This window comes from Orycteropus afer, unplaced genomic scaffold (assembly GCF_000298275.1).
Source record: "Orycteropus afer afer isolate SDZICR_OR568_19922 unplaced genomic scaffold, OryAfe1.0 scaffold00208, whole genome shotgun sequence".
Classification (NCBI taxonomy): Eukaryota; Metazoa; Chordata; class Mammalia; order Tubulidentata; family Orycteropodidae; genus Orycteropus; species Orycteropus afer.
The window spans coordinates 922,747-935,246 of NW_006921795.1; the positions used below are offsets into that span (position 1 = coordinate 922,747).

General features: G+C 39.5%; 1 protein-coding gene across 1 annotated transcript in view; it reads right to left on the reverse strand.

Annotated features, from left to right (window-relative positions):
* CFAP61 (cilia and flagella associated protein 61) overlaps positions 1 to 12,500 on the reverse strand; it is a 722,434-nt gene that overhangs the window by 294,842 nt on the left and 415,092 nt on the right. The window contains exon 17 of the mRNA XM_007948197.1: positions 3,669 to 3,796. Within this exon, the coding sequence (XP_007946388.1) occupies positions 3,669 to 3,796 (128 nt within the window). The remainder of the gene's footprint in view (positions 1 to 3,668; positions 3,797 to 12,500) is intronic.

Below are 12,500 nucleotides of genomic sequence, written 5' to 3' on the forward strand. Positions count from 1 at the left end.
CATCTTCCTTCTGAGGAGTGGCTGGTGGGTTTGAACCACCAGCCTTCTGATAAGCAGTCAAGTGCCTTAGGCACTATGCTACCAGAGCTCCCTTTAAAATATATATGCACTTAAAAAAAAAAAAATGAATGAAGATAAACAATGTCACTACAATGTACAGAAGAAATAAAGATCTGTTGGTAATTGCTATGGCATATAAAAATTTGAAAGAACAGCAAAACAACCAAAAAATATATGTGTGGGTTTATATGTATGTATGTAGATATATATGCAAATAGGTGCATATATGTGAGTATATGTGTGTGTATATATGTTATGTTATGTGCTATGTGTTATTGAATTAGTTTCAATTCATAGAGACCCTATGTATAATGGAACAAAACATTATCTGGTCCTGTGCCATCCTCACAATCCAGTTGCTATGCCTGAGTCCACTGTTGCAGCCACTGAGTCAATCCTTCTCATTGGGAGTCTTTCTCTTTTTCACTGACCCTCTACTTTACCAAGTATGATATCTTTCTCCAGGCACGGTCCCTCCCCGACTAAAGTTCATGAGATGAAGTCTTGCCATCCTTACTTCTAAGGAGCATTTATAGCTGTACTTCTTCTAAGACAGATTTATTCCTTCTTCTGGCAGTCTATGATATGTTCTTCATCAACACCATAATTCAAAGGCATCCATTCTTCTTCAGTCTTCTTTATTCATTGTCCAGCTTTTGCATGAATATAAGATGACTGAAAATACCATGTCTTGGTTCAGGCACACCTCACTCTTTAGAGTGACATCTTTGATTTTTAACACTTTACAGAGGTGTTTTGTGCAGATTTGCCCAATCTGTCATTTAATTTCTTGACTATTACTTCCATGGGCATTGATTGTATGTATATATGAGAGTAAGGAGCTCCAGTGTATAGTGAGTAAGGCATTTGGCTGCTACCCAGAAGGTCAGTGGCTCAAACCCACCAGCTGCTTTGTGAGAGGAAGATGAGGCAAGCTACTTCTGTAAAGATTTATAACCTGAGAAACCCAATGGGGGTCGCTATGAGCTGGAGTTGACTCAATGGCAGAGGGTATATACAGGTCTATGCATAATGTATAGGGAGTTCTGGTGACATAGTGTCTAAGGCATTTGACTGCTAACCAGAAGGCTGGCAGTACAAACCCACCAGCCACTTCTCAGAAGGAAGACTGGGCAATCTACTTCCATAGAGATTCTGTCTCAGAAACCCAAGAGGGGTCGCTATGAGTCGGAACCAACTCAATGGCAGGGCCAGTCATGCATTTGTATATGCATCTATGAAACTGTATGCACATATATTCACATATATATAATAAACACATAAGGGACAGACACAGTTACAGATACTTCTTAGATGTAACCAAACACCCCATGGGACTGGTTTTCTAGATTTGAAGGACCACAATCTCATAGAAAATCTCAGTCAACTGGCATAATATAGTTCTACATCCTAGTTTGATAAGGAGTGTCTGGGATCTTAAAAGCTTGTGAACAGTCATCTAAATATAACTATTGGTCTCTAATCTCTATGCATCTGGAGCAAAACAGAAAGAAGGAAATCAAAGACTCAAAGAAGAAACTAGTGTACAGGACAAATAGTCTACACAAACCATAGCCTCATCTGCCTTGAGACCAGAAGAACTAGATGGTCCCTGTCTATCATTACCTACTATTCTAATCAGGGCCACAATAGATAGAAAAGGAAAAAAATGTGGAGTAGAATCTCAAATTACTATTAAAAAAAAAAGACCTACTGGACTGGTTGAGACTGGAGAACTCCTCAAGACTATTGCCCTGACATATTCTTCAGACCTTGACTGAAACTAACCCCTGAGGTCATCTGGTAGCTAAATAACAGATTGACTCATAAAATAATGAATGTCATCTGTAAGTACTGTGCTTCTTTAAAAAATCACCTATATGAAACCAAATGGTCAATAACTACTTTAAAACAAAGATGAGAATGACAAGAGGCAGGAAACTAGGTTAATAAAAAACAGAATAGTCAGAATGGAAATAATGAGAACATTCACGCATTATGAAAAATGTAACCAATATCACTAAACAATTTGTGTAGAAATTGTTGAATGGGAACCTAAATTGCCATATTAACCTTCACCAAAAACACAATAAAATATGTGGTAGTTATGTTTGTGTGTCAACTTGGCTAGGCCTGGTTGAGTGGCTGGGCAGCTGGATGTAGTTTTCCCCATGATGAGACTGGTAATCAACTCCATGGTGGAATCTATTGTGAGCAGCTGAGTAGCTGCCTTTAGGATGTGGTCTGCTTCTTGTATATAAGGAGAAGGTTTGAGAATGGTCTCTAGCCTATGGCACGCTTGGACCCTGCGTGTAGCCATGTCCTTGCTCAGTAGCCTGCCATGCTCTGCCAACATTGGGACTTACAATGGACTTAAAATAATGGCCTGCCATGTGGTTTGGTAACATCGGGACTATGCCTTTTTACTTGTCAACATTGGGGCTTCTCAGCCTCAGCAGCCAGCAGCTATCTGAGTGAAGAAATGCCTCTAGCTCCAGTGGGCCAGAAGCAGGAGGCAGAGCTGGACCCCAAGGTTGAGGGGCTTTCACCCAGCCCCTAGAGCCTGGCACTTTGAACTTGGACTTAAAGCCTCCAAATTATAATAAACTCCTGTTTGTTAAGGCCATCCCATTTGTGGTATATTTCTTGTGAGAGTGGTACTAGGTAACCAGAACAAAATGTTACTTAAAAATAATTATTTAAAAAGAGAGAGAAAAATGAGTCTGAGAGAAGTTATGCAACGTGTCCAGGGTTCCAGGTCAGGCCAGTGGTGATGCCAGGCCAGGGACTCAAGTTCTTGGACTCTAACCCAGGGCTTTCTCTGTCAAAGTGGTGCCAGAATTCAAAGAGCAGATGGAGCGAGAGTGTGGGGATGTTGGGAATCCTTGGAAATCACTTATCCAGCAAGTTGGCTCAGAAAGGCATCTGATTTAGTTATTTAAGGGTAATGAGAAATAGCATCCAAAGGGAGGCACAGGCCTCAGTCTCCCCTGCATAGTTTGCCCTGATCACTGGTAACCAAAATGTAGGGGAGAGGGGGTAGTTGGAAAAATGTCCTGGTGTATATGCCATTTTAAAAGTCTATTTGCATAAAGTCATTACTAATTCCAAACCTGCCCGATCACATGGCATACCTGCTAAAATACTGATTCTCAGGCCCTCTGGATTTTCTGATTATCTTTGTATAGGATGGGGCCTGGGAGAAAATATCTTTAACAAATGCTCTTATAATTCTGATTCTTATAATCTGACTAGTATAAAAAATAAGTTGGCAAACTTTTTCCAGAAAGGGACAGATAGTACATATCTTAGGCTTTTTAGGCTTTATGATCTCTGCCATTATAGCATGAAAATGGCCATAGGTAAATCATAAATAAGTGAGTATGGCAGTAAATAAAACTTTATTTATAAAACAGGTGACAAGCTAGATTTAGCTTGGGGTATGTAGTGTGCCAATCTCTGATCTAGAATAGTCCATTAATTCATTAACCCACATAGGTGTGTGGGGGTGGTAAACAAACACAGGTCTGGTCTCTTAAGGGATCCTCCTCTTGTGTAGGAAGAGATGGGTCCCTATCTCCTTCTAATGTAAAGTAAAAGCAACTCACCAAAATACCAGTGTCTCTAAGAAGGAAATTCCAACATTGGATGCTCCAACCACAACAATCTTGGCATTGACAGTTATTTTAGGTTCCAACGTTAGTTTTCTATTTGTGTGGTTCAAGGCATAACTCAACTGAAAAAGAAAAATACAGAGAGAAAGGGGGACATAAAGAAATGTAGATGAGTCTGAACCCCCAAACTGTTGAATATATGGAGTTATTTAACCAAGACATTACCCTGAAATCTAACAATGTTTATGCAGAGTCATGGTGAAAAGCATAGGAAGGTATTTCAAGAAATTAATATATGAATATGGCAATATATCTAAGCTGGTTCACATCAAAATTCTTGGTTTACACTGAGTTTTGTCTTTGTCATGACAGATGTTACATAAAGAATGAGACCCTTCATAATAATACATGATAAAGTAAATAATCCTACAAGAAGAAAAACAAGCTGCACCCTGAGAATCATGAAAAGTCCCAAGTCTTCCCTTCTACTCAAAGTTTCCCTGAAATCTTGAACAGCAATTAGATTAGAATAGTTGGGTAATTTAAGACAAGTATTAATCCCTTAGATACTGTACATACATAGTAAAAACAAAAACAAAAAAAAACAAACCTACTGCCATCAAGTTGATTCTGACTCATAGCCCCCATTGGGTTTCCAAGGTGGTAAATCTTTATGGAAGTAGATTGTTCAGTCTTGCCTTCATTGAGTGGCTGGTATATTTGAACCACCAACCTTCTGGTTAGCAGTCAGATCCTTAGACATTGTGCTACCAGAGCTCCTGGCACATAGTAGGTATTCAATAATTTGCAGAATGATGCATATTTATTGAATGACAAAGAAAATGTGTAAAATGATAACGATAGTTGCAGTTCAATCAATCAGATATTTCAGGGTTATTTAGGATGCTTAGACACACAGAAAGTCACTGAGTGATTACTTTAACATTCATGTTTGCAGAAACTTCCTGAGTTGATAGTTCATTTGAATCACTTTTCTGCAGAGTCTGCAGTGGGAGCATTAAATGTACAAAGAAAGGTTTTACATAGAAGTGGTGGGGTATTTTTGAAAGGATGTTAGAATATATATGGCCCCAGGTTAACCTTCATGCCCATTTCAATGGATTGGCTCTCAGCCCAACAGTAGAAAGACCTATGGACAGAACACCTACCCCAGCATACTCAACTACTCTAGGGAGATGCATCCCTTAGAGCAATCAGCCATGAGGCACTAGAGGGGCAGGATTCACATAGCGGGAAAGCTGGACAAACAGGAGTGCATAGTTAAGAAAGGCACAGGGAGGGGTTAGTTACAGGAACAGGAGGGAAGAAGAGTTTGTTATGGTTGGGGATGATAACCGAGGTGTGAAATGAAATGTACATGAATTGTTGAATGTAAACAAATTTGCTCAGTAAATTTGCACCCAAAGCACAATAAAATTAAAAAAGAAAGATACTGGTTCTATTTTTAATTTATTAATTCAATATATTTTTATTGAGTGCTTACTATGTGTCTGGACTACAACAAGAATAACAGCTAACTTCTCATCAGAAACAATGAAAGCCAAAAGTCACTGAAATGAAATCTTTGTTATGCACCCCACTCACTTAAACTCTCACTACACTCTCTGAAAAGGAAATAAGGAAAATGATATCATTTACAATAGCTACCAAAAAGATAAAATACTTACGAATAAATCTTACCAGGGACACAAAAGACCTCTACAAAAAAACCTACAAAGCACTACTACAAGAAACTTTAAGAGACCTACATAAATGGAAGAACATACCATGCTAATGGATAAGAAAACTGAATATTGTGAGAATGTCACTACTACCCAAAGCAATCTATGTATTCAATACAATCCTGATCCAGATTCCACCAACATTTTTTAAGCACATGGAAAAAACAATCACTAATTTTATATAGAAAGGAAAGAGACCTCAGATAAGCAAAGCACTACAGAAAAGGAAGAACAAAGTAGGAGATTTCCGTGATCTCAAAACCTATTATACAGTCGTGGTAGTCAAAATAGACTAGTACTGGTACAACAACAGACATATAGACCAGTGGAACAGCTTATCTTTGACAAAGGTTGAAACCCATTAAATGAAGAAGACATAGTCTCTTTTAACAAATGATGCTGACAAAGCTGGATATCCATTTACAGAAAAATGAAACAAGATTCATGTCTCACACCATACACAAAAACAAACTCAAGGTGGATCAAAGATCTAAATGTAAACTTCAAAACTATAAAGTTCATCAAAGGCAAAATAGGGGCAAACTTAGGCACCCTAATACATAGCATAAATACGCTATCAAACATAACCAAAAATGCACAAACAGCAGAAGATAAACTAGATGACTGGGACCTGCTAAAAATTAATTCTTATGCACATCAAAAGACTTCTCCAAAAGAATAAAAAGGGAACCTACAGATTGGGAAAAGGATATTTGGCAATGACATATCCTCTACATCAAAAAGACAAACAATCCACTTAAAAAATGGCAAAGGACATAAACAGTCACTTCACTAGAGAAGACATTGTTGTTGTTCTTGTTGTTTGCCATCGAGTCGGCCCCGCTCATAGCGACCCCTCCTTGGGTTTCCGAGGCAGTATCACTACGGAAGTAGGATTGCCCAACCTTCCTTCCGAGGAGACATACAGGTGGCCAACAAACGCATGAGGAAATGCTCCCAATCATTAGCTATTAGAAAGATGCAAGTCAAAACAACAGTAAGATATCATCTCATCCCGGCAATAATAGTAAAGTTCAACAAGACAGAAAACAATGCTGGCAAGGGTGTGGAGAGACTGGAACTCTCATACAGTGCTGGTGGGACTGTAAAATGGCACAACTACAGTGGAAAACAGTATGGTGCTTCGTTAAAATTTTAGAAATAGAAATACCATTTGATCCAGCAATCCCACTAAAAGGTATATATCCTAAAGAAATAAGAGCTGAACACAAACAGATACATGCACACCATGTTCACTGAAGCACTATTCACAATAGTAAAGACATGGCAACAACCTAAATTCTCATAAAAAATGAATAGATAATCAAACTATGGTACCTACACACAATGGAATACATTGCAACATTAAAGATTAATGAAGAATCAGTGAAACACCTCATAACATGGATGAACCTGTAGGATATTATGTGTCAATCACAGAAGTACAAATATTGTATGAGATCACTATTATAAAAAGTCAAGGAAAGATTCACACACTGAAAGAAACTTTCTTTGCTGATTACCAGGGATGGGAAGGAAAATTGCTAGACAAGTGAAAGACACATATTGATTTGGGTGAAGGGAAAGGCAATATATCAAAACCAGGGGACCAGCACAGTATCACAAAGGAAAAGGAAGACACGGAGAGGTTTGTACCTTCACAAGAGGTACAAAGAACAAAGGTAAATACTTTTACAATACTGCATTATATTAGTAATAACAAATATCAATCTAGGTAGACAGGCAAGATGATCAGGTATGGGCAGGTGAACAGGAATATACTCATGATGATATAAATAGGTTGGGCAAATGATATTTCTACATACATATTTGTATGTGCCATAAAAATTTCCATATATATAATAGAGTTAACAGGGGACAAAGTTATGGTAAATTCTTAGCCACAACCAAACACCTTGAAGGAGTGAGTTGCTGGGCCTGTGGGCTTGAGACCATGATCGCAGGGGATATCTGAGCTCAATTGGCATAACACAGTAAACAAAAATATTGTTCTACAGGCTACTTCAGTGACTAGAGACTAGGGTCATAAAAGCTTGTGAGTGGCCATGTAAGATGCAACTAACTATTGGGTTACATAAATATGGCATAAATAGACTATCAAACATAACCAAAAATGCACAAACAGCAGAAGATAAATTAGATGACTGGGACCTGCTAAAAATTGTTATGCACATCAAACGACTTCTCCAAAAGACTAAAAAGAGAACCTACAGATTGGGGGAAAAGATATTTGGCAATGACATATCCTCTATGTCAAAAAGACAAACAATCCACTTCAAAAATGGCAAAGGACATAAACACACAGAGCAAAGAAGAGTGAAGAAAATCAGACACATGGAATTCTGCCAGTCCCCATGTAACACCCCAGTCCTCCCTGTACTAAAACCTGATGGTTCATACCGATACATACAAGAGTTAAGAGCAGTAAATGAGATAACTGTCTCTATACATCCAAGAGTTGAATTGTTGTTGTTGTTGTTGTTATGTGCCATCGAGTTGGACCCGACTCATAGCGGCCCCTCCTTGGGTTTCCGAGGCAGTATCACTATGGAAGTAGATTGCCCAACCTTCCTTCCGAGGAGTGGCTGGTGGGTTTGAAATGCCAGCCTTGCCTTAGGCACTATGTTAATTTATCTGATACTATCCACTTATTAGGAGCTCTGGTGGCGTAATGCCTAAGACATTTGACTACTAACCAGAAGGCTGGCAGTTCAAACCCACCAGCCACTCCTCAGAAGGAAGATTGGGCAATCTACTTCCATAACAATACTACCTCAGAAACCCAAGGAGGGGTCGCTATGAGTTGGATCCAACTCGATGGCAGTGAAAATTTACCCAATTATGAGCAGTAGGGACTGAAAAAAGCTCTGAAGGCTGAAACGGCATCCTTAAATTCTTTGGCTGAGGTTGTACTAGATAACTGCTTGGCTCTGGATTGTTGTTGTTATTATGTGCCGTCGAGTTGGACCCAACTCATAGCGACCCCTCCTTGGCTCCGGATTATTTGCTTGCAAACATGGGAGGAGTATGTGCAGTAAGAAACAAAACTTATTGTACCTGGGTAAATGCTACTGGCAAGGTAGAAATTAGATTTTAATGTTCCTAATAACCTCCATTTAGCATAGTGGCTAAAAGGACTTGACTGCTAACCAGAAGGCTGGCGGTTCAAACCCACCAGCCACTCCTCGGAAGGAAGGTTGGGCAATCCTACTTCCGTGGTGATACTGCCTCGGAAACCCAAGGAGGGGTCGCTATGAGTTGGGGCCAACTCGATGGCACATAACAACAACAACAACAACAATAACCTCCATTAAGCAGGTTACTGAATGGATGCAACCTAAATCCATGGTACAAGTGAAAGTTTTAACTGGCTTTGTTCTTTGTTTCCTAACTAGAAATCTTGGTTTCTACCCCTGCTTACAACTGTTGTCATAATAGTGGGCATTTGCATTTTTTTTACCCTGCTTTTGATAGTACCTAATGTGTGGGGTTACACAAAACCTCCACTCTATATATACTGTTATGCCTTTAACTACACCCCTTACCTTAGTTGAGGCTGAAAAGCATTCTATTCTAAACTTTAAACTGCTCCTCATCCACAAATGGGGGAGCTCTGGTGGAATAGTGCCTAAGGCATTTGATTGCTAACCAGAAGGCTGGCGGTTCAAACCCACCAGCCACTCCTCAGAAGGAAGGTTGGGCAATCTACTTCTGTAGTGATACCACCTCAGAAACCCAAGGAGGGGTCACTGTGAGTCAGATCTGACTCGATGGCAGTGAGTTTTTTTTTTTTTTTTTCAGTTTCATCCACATATATTTCCCAGATATTTTGTTTTAACAGCCAGGGTAGTGGGACTTTAGGCCAATACGGTATAGGTAGGCCTTCACCCACATTCAGTAGTAAGTAGTTACAGAAGACCTGAGACCTTAGCCCATGTTCCTAAAAAGAATTTTGGCCTAAAGTCCCTTTGGTGGGGAAATGTAATAGTATAGACAGATTAGAATTTCTGGGAGATGAATATGTATTCTAACTTCATAACCTAAAGCTCCATATTAATCTTGTTCAATTTAAACATTGCTTTATTCTACTACTTGCAGACATAATCACATAAAAATCCTGCCCCTACAACCACATTCCTTAGATCATGAGACTAAGGAAGGGATACTCCAAAAGAAATAAGGCAAATACAAATTTACTACTTAGATGGCATTTCCTGATAACAGGCCATTCTTGAGATGTCTTCTAGCCCACTACCCGTGGTTCGTGCTAACCAATTTTGTAGCCTGTGTATCCCTGCCCTCCTTTACTGACTGATGAACTAAGATGGCCAATCCAAGACGAGACCAAGACTCAAACCAAGAGCAAACAACAGAATATACCTGCACAGAAGAAGCTGTGGCATTCATGTTGGAACACACAGATTCCATTTTAGAAAGAGACTGCACATGCACCTAGTCTGAAGGAAGCTTGAGGTCTATCATTAGGAATTTATTACAGCCTTGTTCCACTTCCTGACTTTCACAAAAGGGTCAGGATTTTATGAATACCTGCCTGCACGAAGTCTTTTGAAATCATGTACCCTATGGTCTTAAAAACTACTATAAAAACCCCTAGCTTGTAAGGCTCAGGGAGATACATATTACACATGGCGTGGCCTCTGGCCCTGTGTGTCTCCACCTTGCAAGATTACTATCTTTTTATTAAATTTCTCAGTGAGTTAAAAAAAAAAAAAGACACATGGAAACAATTAGTCCAAGGGATTAGGGGACCAAGAGAACCTCAGCCTACACAAACTTGAGATCATAAATGATGCCCATCTACCGCTGCCAACCACTCAGAAAGGGATAAAAATTGGAGATCCTGGATAGAAAGGGAGAAATATGTGGAACAAAACAGAAAAGCCAAAAAAAAAAAAAAAAAACAAAAACCAGGCTTATGGTCTGATAGAGACTGGTGAAACCCTGAGACTATATGGCCCCCAGTCACCTTTTGGGTCTGGAGTTGAACTCACTTCTGTGGCCTAACTTCTAGCCAAACAAAGACTGGCCTGTGAAGTGAACAATTTTATCAGGTTGGTGCACTCCTTAGAACAGTCAATGATTAGAAATCAGAAGGATAGCATTTGTACAGGGACAAAGCTCAAAAGGCAGAAATGCATAGGAAAGGACACAGAGAAGAGGTAACCAGAGAGGGAAAAGTGGAAAGAGAGCTGTTACATTGTGGGGATTGCAGTCAATGCCATGAAAAAAAAATGTGTATGAACTGTTGAATGTAAAATGAATTTACTCTGTAAACTCACCCAAATTACAATAAAAATAAAGATAAAAAAAGAAAATTCTCATTATATTAACATAAAGTCATCCTTTAGGTCAGAGATCTCCAAAGTATAATAGGCCAAACTTGTTTTTCATTTTCTTAAAATCCTCAGATACCAGGAGTGGGATTCAAGTGGGCTCATGGTGAAGTCTTACATAAAGCTGAGTTTCCACATGACAGGTTGTTTCTCTTTCAATTTCCAATGCCTTAGGTGGCCGGAGTGTGACCACACTCCTTGCCATTCAAGTCTCTGTCTCTAGTCCTTGCTAGTCTACCAACACAGGAGAGAAAAACATCTTGAGTCAAATAATGCATTAACAGAAATTTAAAAAAGTTTGTAGCGTTTAGAACGTCTCCATAATTAACACTGCTGGTGCCTCTCCAGCATCTGTTCTACTCCTACTCCCTTATTCAATGTGAAATGGCATGCACTTTGGAAGAGATTGAGCCTCTTTCCATCTTTAACAGGGAACTCTGATTGGCATAATGAAGTTACATAATCCTATCCTCTTTGCTCAATGAGGAGCTCTGGTGGTGCAGTGGTTAAAAGCATCAGCTGCTAACCAAACAGCAGATCAAACCCAACAGCTTCTCTGCAGGAGAAAGATGAGGCAGTCTGCTTCAGTAAAGATTTACAACCTTGGAAACCCTATGGGGGAAGTTCTACCATGTCCTACAGAATCACTATGAATCGGAATTGACTCAATGGCAGTGGGTCCAGGTGTGAGTTTCACTTGCTCAATGAATGGCTCAGGACAGACATTTAACCTGTTCTGGCCTAATTAGAGTGAAGCCCAGACTTCTGCATGATTGGAGAAGAGATGCCTTTTTTTCTTCTGGAGGGTATGGGGTATAGATATGAAGCCTAAAACAGTTACAGTCTTCATGCTACCAAGATATATATGGGATGAAGCTACAAGAGCATCACAGAGAAAACAGAATAGGAATTCCATTAAACCTTACCTGCAGTCCATGCTACTTCTGGACTCCTCAATTATATGAGCAATAAATATCAGTGTAAATAAATTACAAGTGTTCTATGTAACAAATCTCCCCAAAGCTCATTGGGTTAAAACAGTATTATCATGTACTCTTGCTCATGCAACTTTGGGCCAGCTGGAGGTAGGTTGATCTAGGCTGGATCCACATTGCAGCTTCTACATCTGCCACACTTATCTCTCATCATTTTTGCCCACCAAACTAGCTCGAGCATGTTCTCCTCATGAAAGTGATAGAAGTGCAAGAAGAGTGAGTGAAAATAAGCAATACTTCTTAAATCTGGGCTCATAACATTGACTAAAGCAAGTCATTTGGCCAAGCTCAACATCCATTAAGGTACAGAATTATATTCACCTCTAGTGGGAGTACTTTATAGTGTCACTATGTGGTGAAAACTACTTGATGGCAGTGGGTTTGGTTTCATTTAGTGAGAGTACCTCAAAGTCACACAGCAAAGGGCACAGACCCAAGAGGGGATGAAAACCGGGGACGAATGATGCAGCCAACCTCATCTTCTTGATTGCTTAGGCCAGTTTTTGTTGTTGTTGTTGTTGTTGTTTGATATGCAACTGAAAGCTTCCGAAATTGATAAACTTCCTAAATGAAAATAATAGATATATCATTGGGGTAAAAAAGTATACGCTGGGGGGTTCCGGCAAGATGGCGGACTAGGCAGAAGGATTGCACAGACCCTCTTCAACAAAGAAAAGGGAAACCAATTAACACAGACACAGAAGATAATCTTGG